The 25,722-nt window shown below is 39.1% G+C and overlaps 1 protein-coding gene across 2 annotated transcripts in view; it reads left to right on the forward strand.

The window, feature by feature from the left end:
• Positions 1 to 7,749: 7,749 nt before the first annotated feature.
• The window catches only part of caps2 (calcyphosine 2), a 62,106-nt gene continuing 44,133 nt past the window's right edge, over positions 7,750 to 25,722 (forward strand). Inside the window, exons 1-5 of one of the 2 annotated variants that reach the window (XM_028818420.2) lie at positions 7,750 to 8,131; positions 13,338 to 13,384; positions 21,316 to 21,361; positions 21,945 to 22,064; positions 25,418 to 25,591. In XM_028818420.2, coding sequence (XP_028674253.1) covers positions 8,075 to 8,131; positions 13,338 to 13,384; positions 21,316 to 21,361; positions 21,945 to 22,064; positions 25,418 to 25,591 — 444 coding nt within the window. In that variant the 5' untranslated portion in view covers positions 7,750 to 8,074. Of the gene's footprint in view, positions 8,132 to 13,333; positions 13,385 to 21,315; positions 21,362 to 21,944; positions 22,065 to 25,417; positions 25,592 to 25,722 lie in introns of those variants that run through there. The other variant, XM_051920036.1, reaches the window with a different exon arrangement.

Below are 25,722 nucleotides of genomic sequence, written 5' to 3' on the forward strand. Positions count from 1 at the left end.
AGCGAGCTATGGTACTTAGTGCGATGAGAGAAGTCACAAAATCCACTGGAAAGTTCAAGCAGATTATAGAAAACAACCAGATCTAAATCCGTTAAGTAATTCTCTCGTGAAAAGCGGATAGACATACAGACAGAACAGCTTGGACCACGAAATTTTTAAAACCGTTTCTTAGCGAGCACCTATGGGACAAGGGTAACCTACATTCCAAATTTCAAGTCCCAAGTCCTCATGGTTCGGGAGATTTCGTTATGAGTGAGTCAGTGGTATTTGGCTTTTATACTGTATATATACAGTAGATAAAATCCAACGTATCTCTGTCTGTCTGCATATCCGCTTTTCACAAGAGAACTTCTAAATGGATTTAGATTGATTTTTTTTGCTTGAACATTCCGGTTGATTTTGCGACTTCTCTCTGTGTACTAAATATCATAGTTCGCTTGCAGGAGTGATTTATTTGTGCAAATCCGAGACAGATGGTGTGGGCTGAGGGACGGGGGGCTGAGCGTGACATCAGGAGTAGGGAGCTGGGCAGGGCCCACCTCAATCACTCGCCAGCCTCTGTTCGAGTTGCTGTACCTCTCGCCATGTGTTGGAGCGTTACCTTGCCTCCATTTAGCTAGCGATACCAGTTTGTTCAACAGATTGTTAAGGAGTAACGTTTGACGTTTTTGAGAGAGAGAGATCACAGCTACATGTGTTTTACAGGGTAGCTGTTGATTGCCAGTGATATCATGGCCACATGCTTTTTTCCCCACGTGGGAGACGTTCTCCTGTTATAGCTGAACATGATCAGATTCAGTGCCAACATTTGACATTGGAGTGTACCTACCCTCCGCTTGGCCAGAATTAATTATTTTTTTTATTGATTTTTAAAGTTTGCACTGATTGACTTTCCATCCAGGGTTATTTCTTTCCATGCATTTACTGCTGCTGATGCAAGCTTTGGCTCCCCACAACTCCAAAACCAAAAGGGGAATGGATGAAGTGAATTTGATTTAAAAGGCTGAAACTTCAACGAATGCTACAATTCTCTTAATTCTTTAGGTCAACAAAGAATTGCTATTGTGCAAAATATTTTGTTAATAACTACTTTGTGGCAGGATTGATGCCAGGGTGAATGCTGCTGCTTCATATCCCTACACGCCTGAGCTACGTTCCCAGTACACTCAATCACTTTGGAGTTTGCATGTTCTCCTTAGGTTTGTTTAGGGATTTGCTCCAGGTATTCTAGTTTCCTCTCACACCCTGAAACTGTGCAGGTTAGGCTACCTCATTATTTTGAATTTACCCAGTGTGGGGACTGGCATCCCTGCCACAGCTGGCTCCTGCCAGGTAGAGTCTGAGGCTTCAAGACCCTGTAATGGATTGGTATTTCATCCAGAGTCCCTGCTGGGATAGACTCCAGCTCCCTATTAAACCTAAATTAAAAAGAGATGAACTGGCAACTGGCATCCCATCCCAGATTGGTTCTTGTCGTGTACCCTCTGACTTGTTGATACCCAAAAGTGGAATGAGGGGACTTATTTATGTGTGATTTTCTAATAGAATGTAGTTTGTCTGCTATTATTTCATAACTGCAAATGATGAATTGAGGAAATGATTTCCTTCCTGGGGTTCTAAATTACTGCCTTTTGATGGCAATGAAGACTTTTTTTCCTTTTGGCTAAGCCTGATTTTTTTTTGTTTCAATCAGGCAGTTTGTGTTGGTCATACATATTCTAACATAAGACACAACCCTAGCTCTTTAGGATTCTAGTTGGCTTATATGCAGCTGCTCAGAATGAGAAATCTGATATTCCTTATCATCTGTCAGTTTACCTTTCATGTCTCCCATTAATTATTTCACACAGACCACTAGTATTCCAAAGCACTGCTGATTTAAATAAAAGTCTTTATTATTTATCCATCCTTCTATTTTGCAAACCCTCCTTATTCCATTAAAGGTGCTAACATTTATCCCAGTAACAAGGCAAGAACCAGGCCCAGATGGTACACCGTCTGTCACACTGACAAACGCGTATGTTTGGTTTATTGAGGCACTACATTAGCCTGAGTCCAAGTGTGTATTTTTGTGCCCTTTGTTGTCCTGGAATCTATAAATTGATTGCTGCTGGGATAGAAAAAAACAGGCTCAGAAAATAGAATTTTCAGTTCATAAAAATACTGCAATCTCTCTATTATAAAAAAAATCCTGGGAGAGAAGGATGGGAGACGAGACGTGATCTTCACGTTAAGATCATGGAAGACACTTAAAAGACCTGCAAGACGAAAGAGAATGGCCACGGAGCGTCTCGCGGGGACCTTAAACATGACACTTTGTGCCAAGAGACTGACCCAGGACTGTCTTGCGATGACGTAGAACATGAGATTCTTGCAAGACATGCCCTACTTACAACCAATATCAAATAAGACCACGGGCTGCAAAACATTCAGTCGTCTTAAGGATTTGAGCACTCACAGATCCAGGGTCTCAGCGCATATAAAGTGTATAAGGACAATACGTTATAAATGAAATGTCGACGACTAAGTGAAGAAGAAAACAGCACGGAGAAAAGAGACTCAAAAGCGTTGGAGAGAAAAATGAACAAAAAAGAAAAAGAATAATCTAGGTGCAAATTCAGAAAATAAGGAAAGTAATTATCAGCCCGGAACAAGTGGAATTGAAAAAAAGCATGTCCAATCGGGCTCAGAATTAAAAGACAGAGAGTAAAAGACAAAATAGAACTTCATAAAGACGTTCACAAATGTTGTCGCTATACACATGCAGAGCAGGTTAGAGATTATGAAAGCAGTGGGATTCGAAAGGCTCAAAAAAAAAATGGCGCAATACAAATATGGAGAAAGTTAAAGAATATGAAAGTAGGAAAATTAGAAAGTATAAAAAAAAGAAAGTAAAGATCGCAGTAGCGCAAACAAACAGAAATTATTACTCGAAAAAGGGAAAATAATCACCACGAACCAGGTGTCATTGGAAAAAAAAGCAGGACAAAGCGAGGTCAGAAATAAAAGACAGAGTAGAAAACAAAGTAAAATGTCATAAAGAGGATAAAAAAACAAGGGGGCCAAACACATGCAGAGCAGGTTAGAGATAATGAAAACTGGAATTCAAAAGAAAAAAAAAATGTAGGTGCGATACACATGCAGAGCAAGATACAGAATATGAAAGCAGAAAAAAACAACAGTATCAAAAAAAGAAAGTAAACATCACGTTAATAATAATAATAATAATAAATTTTATTTATATTGCACTTTATATTTTAGCAATCTCAAAGTGCTACAGAGTAAAAATAGAATAATAAAATAAAAAAAAGAACAGAAGAGTCTATAAAATACTTTAACAAAATGACTTTCTAAAAAGATGAGTTTTTAGGTTTCGCTTAAAAGGCCTCAGTCGACTGTGGGGCTCTCAGGTAATCAGGGAGGGCATTCCACAGCCTCGGCGCCACCGATGAAAACGCCCTGTCACCCATGCTGCTGAGCTTAGTTCTGGGGACTTGAAGAGTGTTAGTGAGTACAGAGCGGAGGGAACGTAAGGAGTTATGGGGGGTAAGGAGTTCCTGTAGATAAAGAGGGGCATGTCCATAAATGCACTGATGGGTAAGAAGGGAGACCTTGTACTCTATTCTGAATGAAACAGGGAGCCAGTGAAGGGTTTTCAGGATTGGGGTGATGTGATCATACTTTCGCACCCTCATCAGGATCCTGGCAGCGCTGTTCTGAATATACTGGAGTCTCTGGATACTCTTGCCAGGAATCCCAATGAGGAGTGCATTACAGTAATCCAGCCTGGAAGAGACAAAGGCATGGACGAGCTTCTCTGCATCTGCCAGGGTGAGTAATGGGCGGAGTTTGGCGATGTTCTTGAGATGGTAAAAAGATGACTTACAGAGATATTTGATGTGGGTGTCAAAAGTAAGTTGGGAGTCCATTCTAACACCCAAATTAGTAACAGATGTGGAAAGAGGAATATTTTGGCCAGAGAAAGTAATACTGGTGATGGTAGAAGAGCGAAGATGATGTGATGTACCAACTAAGATGGCTTCTGTTTTGGATCTGTTCAACTGAAGAAAATTGAGCCTCATCCAAGCCTCTATCTCCTCCAGGCAGGTAGACAATGTAGATGTTGGCAGAGGAGCAGTAGAGGAGGTGGGAGTAGTCCTGAGGTAAAGCTGAGTGTCATCGGCATAGCAATGGAACGATAAACCATGTCTGCCAATGACAGTTCCAAGGGGGAGCATGTAGATAGTAAAAAGGATAGGGCCCAGCACAGAGCCCTGTGGAACACCACAGGCGACGTTGTGGGTGTGGGACTTTGCGCTGCCAAGGGCGACATGCTCAGTTCTGCCAGTCAGGTATGATGTAAACCAATTTAGAACAATTCCTGAGAGTCCAATAGTGTATTGCAGGCGGTGAAGAAGGATGTTATGGTCTATTGTGTCAAAAGCAGCTGTCAGGTCAAGGAGGATAAGTAGTGAAGGTGAACCAGTATCTGCCGTCATCAGAAGATCATTGGTGACCCTGACCAGGGCTGTTTCAGTGCTATGGCCAGGGCGAAAACCAGACTGAAACTTTTCAAACAGATTGTTCAGTTTGAGATGATCGTGAAGTTGTGCTGCAACTATTTTTTCCAGGACTTTGGAGAGAAATGGAAGATTGGAGATGGGCCTATAATTGGAGAGAACTTCAGGATCCAAGGTGGATTTTTTCAGTAGAGGTCTGATGACAGCAGTTTTTAGTGCAGAAGGAATATGGCCAGCCAGGAGGGACTGATTTATTATCCTGGTGATAAGTGGGGAGATGGCAGAAATGTTGGCCCTCAGCAAGGGTGAGGGGAAAGGGTCCAGGGAACTAGTAGACGGTTTCATTTTCCTGATGACATCCTCCACCTCTTCCCGTGTGGCAACAGAGAAAGAGCAAAGAGGATGGACGGTCTCAGACAATGAGTCAACAGTTGGGAAGGGCAAGATATCCTTGGTAGAGAGGTGTAAACGGATATTATCAACTTTTTGTTTAAAAAAGTTGATATACATGTTGCATCTGTCATCAGTGGTCTCAGAATGGGCAGGTAAAGGAGGTTTGACAAGATGATTTATGGTTGAAAAAAGTTTTTTAGGGTTGCTGGAGCCATTTCTGATGATGGTGGAATAAAACTTGGACCATGCAACCTTCAGAGCTTCTGCATACGCTCTCATGTGTTCTCTGTAAGCCTGTTTATGGACAGTCAGGCAAACAAACAAACAACAAACAGTCAGGCAAACGTTAGCGCAAACAAAGAGAAATTATTACTCGGAGAAATAACTAAAAGGCGAATAGAGATCGAATATATGGACACAGGAGATATGTCAGAAGTATGTAAATATTGTAAGGCTTTGAAGTTTAAGTCAGAGAATTTCAAAAACGTGGTTTACCTCACATGCATTTATTGGTTACTTTGCAAAAAAAATTATTAACTGCTGATGATGTCAATCGCTTTGTCTGTACTGAAATTCCAAACAGAGAAACCTATCCTGAATTATGGTACAAAGTCATTAAACACATGTCTCACTGACCTCATTAAAAAGATTCAGCATATTGGGACTCCAAAGATTCCAAATATTGTTTTTACACAAGTTCTGAAATAAAAGTGAAACTAATGAAATAGCAACAATTCAAAGAAAAAAAAATCTTAAAAGTGTGTATCCAGAAAACCAAACACGGGGGTTGGCGAGCGAAGCGAGCAGGGGGTGAAGCCCCCTAGTCTACATAAATAACAAGACATTACAGCATTTTTAAATTAAATCTAACTTTTTAACTGTATGATTTTTATATTTTATAAGAAAGGGGCTAAAGTATGAAGATTTTCATTAGAGCAGGGAATAGAAATATAACTTTTCCAGACCCAATTCAGGGTCGCAAGGAGTGCAAACCTGTCATGGCAGCACTCGGCTCAAAGCAGGAGCCAAACCTGCACAGCTCACTGGTATTTGTTCTGTCAAATGACTCTATCTGCTGAGGTGACGTCACAATGATGCCATGTTTACTTGTGTTTAGGAATAGCCCATAAAATCATCCTGCTGGAATTTTGACAGGCTGTTTGAACAATCAAGTGAAGTGTATAAGCATTTTACGGAGTCTTCAACAGTGTGAGCATTAGATTGAGATGAAATGCTTAAGTTGCATTTGAATTTAAGTTACTTTTCTATGGTGTCTGTACCCTTTAGAGCATCTAAATACAGACAATTGAAGCACACGTCATTGAATGTTGCAGCAGCTTTGAACTCCTACGGACTACAGTCTGTGTTTATTACTCCAATGTTAAAACATGACAAAACCTAATGAGTTTGCATCTTTATATGAGATGACTCTGTTTGGGAGTGTTATGTTGCAGCAGCTTGTAATTTGTTCAAAACTAAATCATTAAAAAAATATATACAATATTCTTTGAAAGCCCCTTCTGTGTGTATAAAATTGGGCTGACTGAACAACTAACCCTCTTTAATTCTTTCATAAACTGTCATTGTTATGGGTAGTTTAATATTTATACATTGATATTACTGTACATAGGGTTAAATTATGTTATTTCTTTGTGGCTTTCTTTTAGCTTATTGTAGTTTTTATTCGTTTTAATATATATATATATATATATATATATATATATATATATATATATATATATATATATATATATATATATATGTAACGTTGTGTTTAACGTTTTAATCTATTATGCTGTGTTTAATTATTGGCATTAGTTTGTCCCTAGTAATATTTAGTTGATTTCTTTTCTGTGCTTTAATTCCTTTTGTTCCTTTTCTGATTCTGCACGATAACATATTTCTGGCAGCATGTCTTGATAAAGCAGTTTACATAGCTGAGATGTGCCACCCTTTGATTTACATATACAGTACAGCAATATTTCGGAATTCACATTAGGTGCCCTCACATTATAGTACCAGCCTGGCAGCATGTCTTGATAAAGCAGTTTACACTACCTACCGTAGATGTGCTACACTTCGATTTCTATCCAACAGTGTGTCAGATTTGGCCTTATTGGCGTCGTCTCTTAATTGTACTAGCCTGGCAGCATGTCTTGACAAGGCAGTTTACAACTGTTAATGTTTATGGACCCTTGTAATGTGCCTTTTGTTAAAATTAACTTCACAGCTGTTCATGATAAAGACAGTAAGTCAATTAATGTGTGCTACTTGAAAGTTTGTTCGATACATTAATGACAGTAATTATATCGTTTAATATAAAAATGACAATGGTTTCTTTTTTCTTTTAAAGTTTCTGCATCTGCCTGCGGTATTATATTTCGATTGGGTACCACGGATCGAAACTATCGATTTATGTTATGGTGGTAAAATTCCACAAAGCAGGACGAATTGATTTAATACATCACATTCATATGGAGACAGCAATCGTGCGACCCACTGCAATTAAAATACAAATACATAAACAAATAACAGTTACCTAACACATAACCATTTGCTTTTTTTCTTTCCCCTTTCCTGATTTCCTCCTTTTATGGATTACTTACGTTAAGGAATTGACAATAAACGTTGTCGAACAGTTTGCATTAATTTACTCAAAAATTCGTTTGCGTCATTTTAAGAAATAATATCATTCATTATAAAATGCAGAAACATTCATCTATAAAAACCAAAAGTAACCGCAAGTCATCAACGGTCTTCACATAATATGCATCCACTTGCGCACGCGCTCGCATGCCTTCGCCGTAGACCGGAAGCGTTTCCATGGCACCAAGGAAGCGTAGAAGGAGGCGCTCCTGTGGCAAAACACTTCAAGCAGAGTTTTCTACTTAGGCTTTTCTGCCACAGGAGACACTGGCGCTCGTTTGGTAAATAGAAGCAACGCAGTAGTCTGTAGGACCCTTTTTGTACTTTAGAACGCCTTTTAAGGATTTCTGAGCAAGAGTATTCGCTTTTAAAAGAATATATTTTACGACTGGCACGCTTTTGTTTTTTAAACTTGGGCAGCACGTTTACAACTAATGGCAAAGTAAGCTATCTCAGAAAGAAAACCTACCGTGATATGATTCTACTTCTCATCCTGTGACGACCCATACTTTAAAATGAATTTAACAATCCGTGGCACTACAGCAACCCCCCGGAGAGAGTCAAAGGCACAGGTAAGACGTTCTGAAGAGGGGGGATTTAAGGCCGCATTGGCGTCTTCAGGTACTGATCTGTCAGCTGGCACTTCTTTACAAATGTCTAACTACTTTATGTTCTCTGAAATACTGTACACAAAATAGTTACGCAGCCTGAGTAGGAAAAAAAAAATGTCCGTGCCAAATATTCGGAACAAATTCTTGAATCGTCCTTAATTACAGTGCATCCGGACATTATTCACAGCGCTTTTATTCATCACTTTTTCCACATTTTGTTATGTTAAAGCCTTATTCCAAAATGGATTAAATTAATTTTTTTCCTCAGAATTCAACACACAATACCCCATAATGACAACATGAAAAAAGTTTACTTGAGGTTTTTGCAAATTTATTAAAAATAAAAAAATTGAGAAAGCACATGTACATAAGTATTCACAGCCTTTGCCGTGAAGGTCGAAATTGAGCTCAGGTGCATCCTGTTTCCCCTGATCATCCTTGAGATGTTTCTGCAGCTTCATTGGAGTCCACCTGTGGTAAATTCAGTTGATTGGACATGATTTGGAAAGGCTCACACCTGTCTATATACAGTGGGTACAGAAAGTATTCAGACCCCCTTCAATTTTTCACTCTTTGTTATATTGCAGCCATTTGCTAAAATCATTTAAATTAATTTTTTTCCTCATTAATGTACACACAGCACCCCATATTGACAGACAAAAAAAATAATTTTTGAAATTGTTGCAGATTTATTAAAAAAGAAAAACTGAAATATCACATGGTCCTAAGTATTCAGACCCTTTGCTCAGTATTTAGTAGAAGCACCCTTTTGAGCTAATACAGCCATGAGTCTTCTTGGGAAAGATGCAACAAGTTTTTCACACCTGGATTTGGGGATCCTCTGCCATTCCTCCTTGCAGATCCTCTCCAGTTCTGTCAGGTTGGATGGTAAACGTTGGTGGACAGCCATTTTTAGGTCTCTCCAGAGATGCTCAATTGGGTTTAAGTCAGGGCTCTGGCTGGGCCATTCAAGAACAGTCACAGAGTTGTTGTGAAGCCACTCCTTCGTTATTTTAGCTGTGTGCTTAGGGTCATTGTCTTGTTGGAAGGTAAACCTTCGGCCCAGTCTGAGGTCCTTAGCACTGTGGAGAAGGTTTTTGTCCAGGATATCCCTGTACTTGGCCGCATTCATCTTTCCCTCAATTGCAACCAGTCGTCCTGTCCCTGCAGCTGAAAAACACCCCCACAGCATGATGCTGCCACCGCCATGCTTCACTGTGGGGACTGTATTGGACAAGTGATGAGCAGTGCCTGGTTGTCTCCACACATACTGCTTAGAATTAAGGCCAAAAAGTTCTATCTTGGTCTCATCAGACCAGAGAATCTTATTCCTCACCATCTCAGAGTCCTTCAGGTGTCTTTTAGCAAACTCCATGCGGGCTGTCATGTGTCTTGCACTGAGGAGAGGCTTCCGACAGGGCACTCTGCCATAAAGCCCTGACTGGTGGAGGGCTGCAGTGATGGTTGACTTTCTACAACTTTATCCCATCTCCTGGCTGCATCTCTGGAGCTCAGCCAAAGTGATCTTTGGGTTCTTCTTTACCTCTCTCACCAAGGCTCTTCTCCCCCGGTAGCTCAGCTTGGCCGGACGGCCAGCTCTAGGAAGGGTTCTGGTTGTCCCAAACGTCTTCCATTTAAGGATTATGGAGGCCACTGTGCTCTTGGGAACCTTAAGTGCAGCAGAAATTTTTTTGTAACCTTGGCCAGATCTGTGCCTTGCCACAATTCTGTCTCTGAGCTCTTCAGGCAGTTCCTTTGACCTCATGATTCTCATTTGCTCTGACATGCATTGTGAGCTGTAATGTCTTATATAGACAGGTGTGTGGCTTTCCTAATCAAGTCCAATCAGTATAATCAAACACAGCTGGACTCAAATGAAGGTGATCTCAAGGATGATCAGAAGAAATGGAAAGCACCTGAGTTAAATATATGAGTGTCACAGCAAAGGGTCTGAATACTTAGGACCATGTGATATTTCAGTTTTTCTTTTTTAATAAATCTGCAACAATTTCAAAAATTCTTTTTTTTGTTTGGCAATATGGGGTGCTGTGTGTACATTAATGAGGAAAAAAATTAATTTAAATGATTTTAGCAAATGGCTGCAATATAACAAAGAGTGAAAAATTGAAGGGGGTCTGAATACTTTCCGTACCCACTGTAAGGTCCCACAGTTGACAGTTCATGTCAGAGCACAAACCAAGCATGAAGTCAAAGGAATTGTCTGTAGACCTCCGAGACAGGATTGTCTCGAGGCACATATCTGGGGAAGGTTACAGAAAAATTTCTGCTGCTTTGAAGGCCCCAATGAGCACAGTGTCCTCCATCATCTGTAAGTGGAAGAAGTTCGAAACCACCAGGACTCTCCCTAGAGCTGGCCGGCCATGTAAACTGAGCGATCGGGGGAGAAGGGCCTTAGTCAGGGAGGTGACCAAGAACCCAATGGTCACTCTGTCAGAGCTCGAGAGGTCCTCTGTGGAGAGAGGAGAACCTTCCAGAAGGACAACCATCTCTGCAGCAATCCACCAATCAGGCCTGTATGGTAGAGTGCCCAGACGGAAGCCACTCCTTAGTAACAGGCACATGGCAGCCCACCTGAAGGACTCTCAGACCATGAGAAAGAAAATTCTCTGGTCTGATGAGACAAAGATTGAACTCTTTGGTGTGAATGCCAGGTGTCACGTTTGGAGGAAACCTGGCACCATCCCTACAGTGAAGCATGGTGGTGGAAGCATTATGCTGTGGGGATGTTTTTCAGCGGCAGGGACTGGGAGATTAGTCAGGATAAAGGGAAAGATGACTGCAGCAATGTACAGAGACATCCTGGATGAAAACCTGCTCCAGAGCGCTCTTGACCTCAGACTGGGGCGACGGTTCATCTTTCAGCAGGACAACGACCCTAAGCACACAGCCAAGATATCAAAGGAGTGGCTTCAGGACAACATTCTGTGAATGTCCTTGAGTGGCCCAGCCGGAGCCCAGACTTGAATCCGATTGAACGTCTCTGGAGAGATCTTAAAATGGCTGTGCACCGACACTTCCCATCCAACCTGATGGAGCTTGAGAGGTGCTGCAAAGAGGAATGGGCGAAACTGGCCAAGGATAGGTGTGCCAAGCTTGTGGCATCATATTCAAAAAGACTTGAGGCTGTAATTGCTGCCAAAGGTGCATCGACAAAGTATTGAGGCTGTGGCTGTGAATACTTATATACATGTGATTTCTCAGTTTTTTTATTTTTAATAAATTTGCAAAAACCTCAAGTAAACTTTTTTCACGTTGTCATTATGGGGTGTTGTGTGTAGAATTCTGAGGAAAAAAAATGAATTTAATCCATTTTGGAATAAGGCTGTAACATAACAAAAGGTGGAAAAAGTGATGCGCTGTGAATACTTTCTGGATGCACTGTATATACTGATGCCAAATTATTGTGAACTGCTTTTACCGTGATGTCACAGAGTACAGAGAGACATGGGGCTGAAACGGCCTTTGCAGAATGCATTAATTCTTCTTTAATGTTTTATGTACTTCTTTTGAAATTGCATAGCACTTAATAATTACTGCAAGTCATGTTAATTAGCAGCTGACGAATAGCCCAGTGTGGGTGCGATGGACGGGCCAGTGGCGTACAGTTCAGGATTGATTGCAGCCTTACATTTAATGTTGTTGAGAGAGGCTTTGGATGGATGGATGGGTGGGTGGATGGATGTAAGAAAGATTGTTTCCAATTAAAGTACATAACAACGTGTGCTGTTTATACAGACACTCTCTTCTGATTGCCTATCCAGGATACCGGCTTCTCAGCAGGTTCCCACTATGCATACTTTTTATTATGGCAAGTGCAATAAACTGATGTTATTTATTAATCTAAAAGGCTTATCACCAAGCTTTGCTTCAGGCTTGGCTGAAACTCAGTAGTGCGTTGAATGGTGGAGAATAACTGAAAATCATCATTTTATTTAGTTAGGGCCTTTATTATTGTTTGATGCAATCAGCAAATAAGAAAATTATTATAAACAATTTTGATGCTGACTTTTAAAGCAGAGATTATCATATGGTAACAGAAAAATAATCAAGAATATATCCATCCATCCATTCTCTAACCTGCCTAACCCAATTTAGGGATGTTTTAATCATTCCATCCTGGCAGCGCTGGGTACAAGAAATCTGCCCTCATTAGGATACCAGGCCCTCACAGGACATGTTTATGCACAGAACTGAAAGTACACTAGGAACACCAAACAAATTGCAGGGCTTTAACACACTCTTACTTTATCTGATTAACTCAAGGGCAATACCTCAAAATGACTTGATGAAGATGAAATAAGGAGAGACGGAAAGAAAAAACTTGGACTTTATGCATGGCTCATGAATGCCAGATATCAAAACAGAGACTTCAAATATTTTACCATGAAATTATTACTATAACGAATATTTAAAAGGCACCGTTAAACAAAAGTGGCTTTGAAAGTAACTTAATGACCTGAGTGTGTCTAGGAGTCAATGGAAACTATTAAGTATTAATCGACAACCCGGAGGACTCCCTGTTAGTTCAGTGAAATGGATCCCAGAACAGTAGAATTGGTAATACATCTTCATCCTCAGTTTGAACATTATGACTACTGGAGCCTTACAGATGTTATAGGGAGACATTTTTACAGAACAGGAGCTGCAAAGTTAAGCAAGTGTTCACTGAGACTTGTTTGTTTTGTTACCGGAAAAAACTGAACATTTTTGGGTTATGTGGGGTAAGGATTGATGACAGGTATTCTGGGCTACTGGAATCTGCAAGCATCTTAATCTGTAGCAGAGTTGTAAAGATGATTTGATTATTGATATTAAACAGGAAGTGAATGCAATACAGCCGTTCATGGGATGATATGGTTGTTGCAGCTGAGTTCAAATTGCATTGGAGTTTAATCTTTTAAACCTCGATTCCTCAAAAATGTTAAGGATTAAAAAAGTTAAAATGATGCATCTTATACTAAAAGGAAAAATGGGCACTTTTTAAAAGTAATTAATTCATTTAACATTACCTTTCTGGGTAATTTTGAACATAGGGAGCTTTGCCAGCATTTTTAGGTAGAATATTTCATTGCTGAATGAGTCTGATAATTGGATTTCTATAGTATTTATAATGAAAACCTTTTAAAAACATTATTATTCTTTACAGGGCTGGCAGGCAAATTCCAGAGCAAGTCGTGGCCCTCGACCAAATGAGTAAGTAAAAAGCATTTAATTGTTGGGCCCATTATATTTATAATTTTTAATGAGCAACTGAAAGTCTGTATAAAAAATATTGTAAGATATTTGCATGTCAATTTTTTATTCACCAGTCACGCAAAATCGTCTGAAATGATTTTCATGAAATTTTGCATGTGCATTGATATTGGCCCAAATTAATATATTATATAAGCTATATGGTGTATCGGGGAAAGGGGAACAACACAAAAACCAGTGCCAATGTTGGGACAACAGTTCTCATAAGGCAACAGCAGTTCCCTGGGGTTGATGGTCAGGTCAGACTGGTGAGCATGCACCAGTATAGCGCGTTGCCATATGCATTTAACAGCTCGGGATTCTGGTTGGCACACCCCCAGTCAGACACGCAATCTCGTCCTACCCTCTGGAAATGACCCTCTATCTGCCGCAGCCAGGTATTACGTCCCCTTGGCCTGGTCCCGTTCTCGGGTCCTCAACAATGAGGATCTTGCGAGCTGGATGACCCTCGGGGAGTCACGCCACATGGCCATAGTGCTGTAACTGACAGTCCCTCATAATGCAGGTAATGTGCCTCATTCGGGACTGTGTGGAATTGCTCATTCGTCACAAAGTCAAACGAGTGGATCTGCCTGTCTGTGTCTGTCTGTCTGTCTAACAATTACTTGTTAACCAGTGGAGCTAGAACCTTGAACTTGGTCTTCATTGAAAGCTTATGACACTATAGATGCTGGTGAAGCAAAAACTTTGGCTACCAGCAACGTCTGCAGAGTTATTGGGGTTCATGTATTTCTGCAAACTGATTGAGAAGGTGGCATAGCATAAATTAAAAGAGTAGAGACCTCCGCTCCGCTTGATTAAAATTGCTGAAGCCAATTACAGCAAATAGTCAGAGGTTGACATACTGTAAGAGGTACACAAATATGCACGTGTAGCAAAATAATAAAATTTCAAGAGGTTTTTCTGTCAAAACTGTGCAAATGCGTACCTGTTTAACATTGTGGAGGCTGAAAACACAAGACGTCTTTAATAATTTACGAGTGAGGTAAATGGAAAAGGAATGGCTTACTAAAGGTATTCAGTACTGTTATCAATAATTATTTTGTGTTTCCTTAATTTGGTGCAAACGTTTCCAGCTGTTTTCTGACAATATCCCAGATGCAGTAGGCATTCTACCTGCAGTATTCTGGGGTGATTAATTTTATTTAAAAATGTCTACTTTGCTCTCTCCTAGGTTTCTTGTTATTTTTGGAGCTTATGTACTTTGAGAACATCTTGTGAATTTTACGTTTCCTTTAATTTGTTGTTTTCATGTTTAAACTGTAATTTTGCAAGTGAAAAGAGCATGGCAGTGCTTTAAAAGGGTCAACACAGTGCAACAGCTTTCACACTCTGTAAATCGAGTCAGAGAGGGAAAGCCAGGTGATGAGGAAAGATTTTAGTGGAAAACAAATGATTCACTAATGTTTTATACAATTTTTAGTCTGTTGGCGGGTATGTGTTTTTTCCCCAGAAAAGTTTTTCTTTCAGCTCTTTCTTTTCAACAAACACATCATATCAAAACAGATAATAATAATAATAATAATACATTTTATTTATATAGCGCCTTTCCCATGCTCAAGGCACTTCACAGAGTTTAAGAAAGAACGGCAGGGTATACAGTATATAGCATTGTACTAAACCAGATAAATAAACAAAGAAGAGTAAGATAGTAAATTCAGAGAAAAGCCTAACAGACAACATAATTGATGGTCTAGCACACACACACACACATAGGTTACATGAGCATCCTGACATAGAGGTAAACTGAAAGAAGGGTAATAAAGTTAAGTAGAGCTAAAAGCCTTCCTGAACGGATGAGTTTTGAGTTGTTTTTTAAAACAATTCATGGAGTCAGCTGACCTGATTAATTTCGGTAGGTCATTCCAGAGTCTGGGCGCTATACAGCTGAAGGCCCTGTCACCCATGGAGTGTAGATTAGTGTGGGGCACAACAAGATTGCCAGAATCAGAGGACCTTCGTGGGCGGACAGGCATATAGTGATGGAGAAGGTCACTGATATAGTTTGGCGCAAGGTCGTTTAAGGTTTTGTAGGTTATTAGTAGAATTTTATATTTGATTCTGTAAGACACAGGGAGCCAGTGAAGGCAAAGCAGGAAGGGTGTGATATGCTCGCTGCTGCTGGTTCGAGTAAAGACTCTTGCAGCCGAGTTTTGAATAAGCTGGAGCTGTGATATAAGATTAGAAGGGACACCTGCCAGTAGGGAATTACAATAATCGATGTGGGATGTGATAAAAGCATGGACAAGTTTTTCAGCATTAGAAAAGGAGAGGAAGGAGTGAACACGTGATATGTTATGGAGGTGAAAGTAAGAATGTTGCTTAATGTGATTTATGTAGGCGGAATAAGAAAGGGAGGAATCAAAACTGACACCAATATTCTTTGCAGTAGAGGCAGGTTTGATGAGATCACCGCCAAGATTGACTGGGAAGAAGCTCATTTTATTAAGTTGCACTTTAGTCCCAATTTGCAGGAGTTCAGTTTTTTTGCAATTTAATTTTAAAGAGTTCTGCTCCATCCAGGTTTTAATTTTACTGAGGCAAGTTGTGAGCTGAGAAAGCTCTGATGAAGTTTCACTTTTAACATTGGAATAGTGTTGAGTATCGTCTGCATAAAAATGATAACCCAGTCCAAAGCTACGAATAATATGGCCAAGGGGAAACATATAAATACAGAAAAGCAGAGGACCGAGGACAGAGCCCTGTGGAACTCCTTGTGTGACTGATGCTGAGCTGGACCTGCTGTTGCCAAGACTAACAAACTCTTGCCTATCAGTCAGATAGGACTTGAGGCACTGGAGGGCAGTGCCAGAGATGCCCAGCATGCTCTCCATTCTGGACAGTAGAATGTCATGTCTGACAGTGTCAAATGCTGCACTGAGGTCTAACAGAATTAATATGCTGGTTTGTCCAGAGTCTGCTGCCATAAGCAAATCATTGGTTACCCGAAGAAGAGCAGTTTCACAGCTGTGCCGCGCCCTGAAACCAGACTGAAAGGGTTCCATCAAATTATTAGAAGTTAAGTAGTTGGTGAGTTGGGAAGCTACAACATGCTCAAGAACTTTTGACAGAAAATGTAAGTGGGAAATAGGCCTAAAATTGTTAAGATTTTCAGCATCAAGACCAGACTTTTTTAACTTTGGGTTACAGAAGCGATTTTAAAAGTGAGCCGCACAAAGCCAGTGTCAAGGGATGAGTTTATTATTGTTGTAATAGTTGGGATTATGGCATGAAGGCAGGATTTAAGTAGTGCGGTTGGGATGGGGTCCAGTACACAAGTAGTCAGCCTCATCTTACAAAGCAGGTTATTAACAGACGCAGATGTGACTGGTGAGAACTTAGAGAAGGAGCTGGATGGAGTGGGAAAACAGGGCAAGATATAAACAGATGACGTATTTATGTTAGTTGAATTATTTAGATCTTTAATTTTGTTATGGAATGAGTGGAGGAATTTCTCACAGACTTCAGTAGAAGAGGTAGTTGGGCCAGATGCGGGTTTGAGTAGTTTATTAACTACAGAGAACAAAACCCTTGGGTTATCGTGGCCACTTTCTATTATTCTGCCATAATGGGTGTTCTTGGCAGCAGGTAGTGCTTCTCTGTAAGTTCTTTGGTGGTCAGAGAAAGCCTGTATGTGCACGGTGAGGCCAGTCTTATGTGACATTCTCTCAAGTTGTCGGCCAGCTGCTTTCATAGATCGCAGTTCTGAATTATACCAAGGAGCTGAATGCTTAAAGGAAACCTCCTTATGTTTTAAAGGAGCTGTTTTATCGAGTGCTGAATGAATGGCTGTGTTATAGGGGTCGACAAGACTATCTAGTGTTGATGGAATAGGTGAAGACAGTAAAAGATTAGAAATGGATCCAGAAAGGGTAGAGGGACAGATATTTTTAAGGTTTCTGTAAGAAATTTGTCATTTGCAGGTAAGAGGAGGGAGAGGTAATCAGATAGTGAAAAGTACTGCTTTATGGTCAGAGTGTCCCAAATCAGTGCTGTAAGTGTTAGATAGATAGATACTTTATTAATCCCAAGGGGAAATTCACATTGGCAACAGATAGTCCAGATGTACAGATCAGATCCAATATATGACCACCAGAATGGGTGGGAAAATCAACATGTTGTGTCAAATCAAAACAGTCCAGTAAGGATAGGAATTCATTTCTCAGTTTAGATGTGGGGATGTCAATATGTATGTTGAAATCACCAAGAAGAATGACTCTCTGGGAAAAGGAACTTATGTGGGTTAATAGTTCAGTCAGATCAGGTAAGAAGGATGCATTGTATTTTGGAGGACGATAAAGAACAATGAGTAAGACAGAACCTGATTCCATTATTAGTTTAAGAGCGAAACACTCGAAAGACAACGGACAGTCAATTGGGATTCTTTTGATGTTTAACTCCACTCTGACAATTACTGTAAGTCCTCCGCCTTGTCTTGAGCTATGAGGCTCTCTGAAGAAAGTATAACCAAGTGGTGTCGCCTCCGTGAGAGACTTAAATTCATTTGGTTTTTACCAAGTCTCTGTTAAACACAGCATATCAAGTTTGGTGTCAGTGATAAATTCAGACAGCACCAATGCTTTGCCATTAAGAGATCTCGAATTAAACAATGCAATATTAGTTGATGAGACTTCTTTTTGCACAGAGCCGTGACCGGAGTTTATTTTCATTTACTGTAAATTTGGCACACAGACACTTCTATTTCCAGCACCATGAGTAGGATGGCGTATTCCTGAGCAAATGCTGCCGGTGATTTTTTCATTCATAGCCCGGTGATGCAAAAAAGTCATAACAGAAACCACTGCTTGATTTTTACAGTGCCTCAACTCCTGCTATAAAAATTCAGATGAAAAAAAAGCAAGAAGTAGTTGGAGGATATTTCCTGATTAGAGGCCATTGCTGAGCACAGTGAAGTGTGGTGCAAACACAGCCCTTGTTGACAAAAAAGTATACTATATAGGAGCTAAAAATGTTAGTCACACAGTTTTCAATAAACATAAACTTTAGAAAGACCTTAAAAGAGATGCTGCCTCGTTGCCAGCAAAATGATGCAATGGAAAGAGAGAAAAATGATGGAGAATCGAGCATGCTTTTTGAACACTGGAAATACAAACTAAATGAGGAACAATTTAAACCTGTCTTTCTACTTTCTTATTACAGCTTGCCTGAAAAAGAGGCCTGAGTTGCTTTGAAAGCTTGCATATTGTAATTTTTCTAGTTGGCCAATAAAAGGTGTCATTCTGCTAAACTTCTTATTACATCCATAATGGCTAATACAGTACAACACCCTAGTACTTCCTCACTTTCCATGAAGTTAAACTTTCATGACCCATTCCTGATTTCATACAAGACCTTATACTGTTGAAGAGGCTTGGTGTTAACGTTAGGACTGCTTATCACACTAATGTGGTTGGCTAACAAATTATGTGTGCAATTGCTACTGCAAGCAGCTCTGCTGTTGTGAAAATAAATTCTTGGGAATTCTCTTTGGTGGATCAGAGAACATCAACAGATCAGAGAAGGAAGCACTAAGTAAAATCTGTAGGCTTTTAGCAGCAATTTGAGATTAGGTGTCATTAGTTCTAGACATGCAAGAAAACTATACAGAACCTTTTTACTGCTTTTGATCAAACTTGCTAGATATTGGCACTATTTTGCAACAAACATTAATTGAACTTCAGCATGAGCAGCTCACGAATGAATAATTTAAAGCTGAGCTCATGGTAGTGGTGAGGTAGATCACACTTTTACTTGAAGCAAGTGGTCAGTACAGGTCAGTGGCACCTCCTCATGCTTATACTGACAGGGAAAATTGAATCTGTTAAGAGCATTAATTGTTAAATGTATGTGACAATTTTTTGATCTTTGATTCATCAACTTGTCCTAAGGAGAAGCGGGATATTCACATTTTTGAAAACAAAATATTTTCAGTGAGAAAATTCACACATTTGATGCTTGCCTTTCTGTTGAGACGATAGTCTGGTTTGAGGGAATGGATGCAGCTGAAGCAAGCTGGGAAACGTCTGTCTGCCTCCTCAGTGTATAATTTGTTCAATATTGCCAATGCTAGCAGTTCAGTTTTGTATGCCAGTATTCAGTAAACAATGCTGTTGTCTCTCACAGTGCTGCTAGTTTCAGTAGTAAACATTATCAGCAAAAACATACAGAAGCAGCATGTCCAACAACAGCTTGTCTGTTTTAATGTATATTCATTTCTGCAAGACAACTACTAAAACATTTGACCCTAAGCCTGCAGTTCAATTGTTGCTGCAAACAGCACACCGCAGGGTCAATCAAAAAAAAGAACCTTGTGGTAAGTTGGAAAGTGGAGAAGAAGAAAAAGTGGACAGTGAGTTGGATGTATTTTAATCTGAGCTCCAAATATGTTCATGTCGGTATTCAAAATATTTTCAGCCCCTGTATATGTTATATACTGTATTCTATAGTAATATAAAAGTAGGATTATACAGTAGTATGTGATATAGATAGACTAGTTTTAGTGGATATTTTATACTGTAAATGTGGCAATACTACTACTGCTAATATAGTACAACAACAACAACAACATTTATTTATATAGCACATTTTCATACAAATGATATACTGTAGATCAAGTTGGTTTACAAGATGAAGAAAGAAAAGTTTATAAAAAAAATAAAAACATAAAAGTAAAAATAAGATTAGGCAATACTAAGTAACAAAGACTAAAGTAAGATCCGATGGCTAGGAGGACAGAAAAAAACAAACAAAAAAAAAAAAACTCAAACAAAATCTGCAGGGATTCCAAGGCCATGAGACCACCCAGCCCCCACAGCCCCCACTAGGCATTCTACCTAGCATCAATGATCTCAATCAGCTCTCATAGTTTTCAGGCTTCACATAAAAGAATTTGATGATGGTGGTCATGTGGATATCTGGCCTTCAATCCATCAATTTAGGGACTGCCTGGTGCCTTCATCAAGTGGTGGTGGCACAGAAAATTAGATAAAGAGCAGCAGAGAAAGTAGGGTTTAGTATGGATTGCAGAGACATGATGAAAATGATAATTCAATGCATATATAGAATATCAGGGTTAGACTAAAATGGAGCTATGAGAAAGCCATGTTAAAATAGTGAGTTTTTAGCTCTTGGAATTATAAGCAGACACTCATTTGAAGATCTAAGGTTACAGTTTGGAGTGTAAAGTGTCAGGTATTCCAAAATATAGGATGGAGCGAGATTATTTAAGGCTTTGTAAACCATAAGCAGTATTTTAAAGTTGATTCTAAATGACACAGGTAACCAGTGTAGTGACATCAGAACTGGAGAGATGTGCTCAGATTTTCTTTTCCAAGTTAAGGTTCTAGCAGCTGCATTCTGCACTAGTTGCAGTCGATTGATGTCTTTCTTGGGTGGTCCTGAGTGGAGTGCTTTACAGTGGTCTAGTTGACTGAAAACAAAAGCGTGAACTAATTTTTCAGCATCTTGCAAATATATAAGGGATCTAACTTTTGCTATATTTCTTAAATGAAAAAAATGCTGTCCTAGTAATCTGATTAATATGTGATTTAAAATTCATTTCAGAGTCAATAATTACCCCTAAATTCTTTACCTCTGTCTTGACTTTTAAGCCTAATGGAGGATCCTAGTAGGATGCTCATGTGGAATGGCACAACTTTCCAGAGTTGGCTCCTGTCTTGCATCTGATGTTTCTGGGGTCAGTTCCTATCTCCTCAACCTTGAGCTGGATTAAGCAGTCTTGAGAATTTAACATTTTGTTTTTTTAGGCATGTGTACATACACATTTGTTTTTCAAGTGATTGTGAGTCTATGATTATTTGGGTATATGTACTATATGGTTAGCTTTTTATTTTATTTTTTTTGTTTTCCAGTGTACCTGAATTACATTTTGGAAAGCTTGGTGATTCAGAGGATGAGGTATGTCATGTCAAACATATTTTTTTTATATTTTTTTCTTGCCTCATGTGAGTTTCCACTAGATGGCAGTAATGTGTATTTCAGTTTTTACATGCTTACAAATCCCATTTGAAAAACTGTTTCGAGGTTCAGGGTCATTGGAGGGCCAGATTATATCTTGATAGAACAGTGTGCAAGGGAAAAGGCAACCAGCAATGTGGCATCAGTCCCTCTTAGTGTCCATCACACACTCTAACAATTGCACAGAAGACCAGTTCAAAGTCACCACTTAACCTAACCTGCATGTCTTTGTGGGTGTGGGTGGGATAACTGGAGTACCTAGAGGATAACAAACATAAATATAGCAACATTGTGCAAACTCCATACAGTCAAGGGCTGCATGCTGGGTTCAAAATCAGGATGGGGCAAAAAGTCCAACTACTGTGTCACCATGCTACCCCAGCTTTATAACTTTTATTCATGAAAAAAATTGTCATTGCATTCATAAGCAGAGTATACCATCATGTATTTGTTACACAATTTAATTTTATTGCTGTTGATAAAGTGGTCATTTGAAATTTCCTGTAACTTCTTGTTCACACAGGATGTTGTGTATGAACCTCTCAGCAAAAGCCCTCTTCGCTTGGGGCCTCCAGATTCCTCCTCCACTGTAAGCTGGGGCTCCCCGATTTCCAAAACTCCTCTTACTTTTCAAAATCATCAGGTAAGCAAGAGTGGCTGACACGTTATGAATGTGTTTTTTAAAGTATGATTCTTTTAGAATGATTTTTTTATTCGTTCGTATCCATGGTGGCACATTGTTAGGAACTGCTGACCCACGGCTCCCAAGTTGATTCATGGCTAGACCCTGTCTGTGTAGAACTTTATATTTTCCTCCTGTTTTTATGTAGATTTTTTTCATTTGCTCTAAATGATGTGTCTTTATTCTGGTTTTCCTCCCAAATTTCAGAGACATTGGTTTTATTGATAACTGTACAGGTCACCCTGTGTGTGTGTGTGTGTGTGTGTGTGTGTTTGATCGGGGTACCTGCAGTAGGCTAGCACTGGCTTTGAGTCTGGTGTTGTTCTTATGATCCTGTAATGGATAAAGAAGGGTTTGAAAGCTAATGGAAAGATAATATTATTTTAAATATTTTTTTTTTTAACAAACAGAATGTGAAATTGAAGAACTTGTTTTGTGTACATGAAACAGGTAGACATTTGTCAATGAACAATGGTAGAGGTTGCCAGCTGTTAATTATTTGATACTCATCTTCTTGGTGCAAAGTGTTGTGTTTATGATAAAATTAATTAATTTGTTTCAAAGGCATGACACCTGTTCTTATCTAAACCCAAATTAATCTTGTCAATACTTTATATATTGGAGTGGCATGTTGATGCAGTATTTAGTTCTGCTGCCTGCTAGATCAAATGCCCTGGGTCAAATCCTATACCCGGTTTACATCCATATAGCATTTGCACTTTCTCTGGGCACCTCGGTTTCCCTCCTACATCAAAAAAGATGTGAGTGTTAGGTTAATTGGGGTATCTAAATTGGCACTGTTGGTGTGTACCCTATGGGGTTGGTCCTTTGCTTGCACCTAATTTCATGAGGAAAGGTTCTGGTTTAGCCATCATTTTAAACTGGATTAAACAGTTTTAGGAATGTAGGTTAGGACATGAGAGACTTAAGTCTTGCACGGGTGCATTGATCCAAATATTTATCAAATTTGTTTGTCTTTTAACCATCCATTTTATTTACACTATAAAATTAAATAAACAATAATAAATAAGAGTTATGCTGTATCAAAATCCATTCTTAAATGTTAAAGTGCTTTTTCTGTATTATAAAAAAAAAAAATCTTTGGGAGGGAGACTAGGGAGACGAGAAGTGATCTTCTCAGAAGACAATTTGAAGTCCCACGAGAAAAGCTTCAGCTTGTTCCCATCTCTTAAAACAATGACAAGCGACAAGCAAGAGTTGTAACTACACCCGGGGCCGGAAATAAAGGACAAGTATTGTTTTTACAAACATTTTAAAGCAAAAGTGAAAATAATGCATATAGATAGATAGATAGATACTTTATTAATCCATATGTAACAATTCCCATGAAAATAACAATCTCTTTAAATTGTATATCCAGTAAACCAAACCTGGGGGTGGACGAGTGAAGAGAGCTGGGGGCGGAGCCCCCTAGTTTAAATATATTTAAATAAAGTATAAATAATCATGCAAAATTTGAAATCTGTTTATTTAAAATTATATGAGGGTTCAAAAATAGTGCCTATTGGGCATTTTAAAAACTGCATGTAAACAATTAAATTGTACTTTAAATAGTTTTAGGAATATAGGTTTATGTTATTTTATATAGTCTCTTTCACATTAGCACATCACCATCACAAGCACAAAGTAACAAGATGAAATGTAAGATCGCAGATTACAAGATAATTTATAAGGAAACAGATGTTGATGAGCTTTTAACTAAAAATGAACTGACAGTACTGTAGAGAGGTAACTTGGTGGTACAGTATAATCAATGCTAGCAGCACTGGTGCAGATGAGTCATATTATAAAATTTAAGGTTATGGATAAAATTGTAGAGCAAAAATTATTCTTAATGGTTATTAGTTTGCATTCATTGAAGGACAGTCCCAGATGGACAAAAGAGGAGAGTTGGTGTAACAAAGGTGTTGCATTGGAGCATCACACAAAATAGAAAAATGGTTCAAGACCTAGAATATAAAATGGTATAAGGCCCAGAAAACCAGGCCAGGGCCTTCCGTAGCCTGCCTTTATTTGGCCTTCCCCTAGGTGGCCAGTCAACTCCACCGGCAGGCTTTTGGCCTGTCTAATGAAGAACATGCTTTGAAAGTTCAAATTACTTCAAATGTACCATAATATATCAAAAGACCTCTTAAGGAAAATGAAAAGTGTAAAAAAAAAAAAAAAAAAATTAAAAAGTCAACCTTTGGCTTGAGAAACAAGTTCCCAAAGAATCTTTAGCACAGAAGAATTTGTTTTGGTATCAATAAAACAAGAACAAAAATGGCAAAACAATGCAAAAGGATTTGCCTGAAAAGGCAATCTGATACAAGCAGGTCTGAATATGAAGTCCTAATCCAAACAGAAGCAAAAATCTAAACTTCAATTACCCCTTCAGGATCCTCTGCTAACTTCAGAATATAAGGCTGCAGGCAGTCAGTCCTTCAGCAGTGACATCAGGGTGGTCCTGCCTCTTGAGGTTCCCTCTATTCACAAAGCACAAGGAACATATGAGAATACAGAAACTAAATAATATATAAACTGAACAATATTAACAAAAATTGATAATTAAAATGTTCACATGGAAAAATAATACTTTAAAATAAGCAAAGAAAACACAAAAAATGAAACTAAACATAATCTAGGGAAGAAACCCTGGTTATAACATAACAGAAAACAAATGAGCACTCGCTGAGAGTTCCATAAGGCAGAACTGGACAACAATGACATGGCATCTATAGCACTGGAATTAACAATATTGTAGCAGAACTTTGGAGAAAGTTCTACATCGACATGGAGGCCAGTGCAGCCAAACGATTTAATATGTGTGGTAATAGGTGTGATATGTTCCTTATTATTGGGTCATGTCAGATTTCTGGCTTTAAAATTTTGAAACTGAGATTTGTTGATCTAAAGTGATTTATTTTGTAGTTTAATGTGGTCATTTAATTGGTGGCAGTGAATGGCGTGTACTGTCAATGGACTAGCACCCTATCCACATTTGGGTCCTGCCTTCAGCCTAGTGCTGCTGAGTTAGGTTCTGGTTAGCTGTAACCCTGTGCTGGATTAAGTGGGCTTGAGAAATGATTGAATAAATGAATTAATTAAATGATAGTAACAGAAAACATACCAAACCATACTGTTCATGGAAGTGATTTTAGTATTTTGTATTCACATTTTTACAGAATATTTCTTGCCATTCTGTCAATCTCTGCATGTTTAGTGAACATCTTACTCTTAATAAAGTAAATTTGAATCATCTCTGGTTTTTGACACCTCCAATTCCTGTACTTACTGTGAATGTTTCTATTTAGCCTCCTCCCTGGGAAGAAAAGACAATTCCAGAAAATTTGCCTGCACCTTCAGAGAGGTACAAAGACAAATATAAAGCATATGCAACCGAAATGAAAATGAACTATAAACAGCATTCACAGAGAGCTAAAGGCCAAAATGACACACAGCCTGAGCCGGTCTCTCAACCAGAGCAGGTAAGACCTCTTTGCAGAACCCAGGGCTGGACATTAAGAGTTAAGTTAACTGAAAAAGTAGAATGTTATGATCTGAGGATCATCTTTAGTTTTGAAATTTAGAATCGGCCTTTCTTTTGCCTTTCGTCTTG

The sequence above is a fragment of the Erpetoichthys calabaricus genome, chromosome 1, assembly GCF_900747795.2.
Source record: "Erpetoichthys calabaricus chromosome 1, fErpCal1.3, whole genome shotgun sequence".
Classification (NCBI taxonomy): domain Eukaryota; kingdom Metazoa; phylum Chordata; class Cladistia; order Polypteriformes; family Polypteridae; genus Erpetoichthys; species Erpetoichthys calabaricus.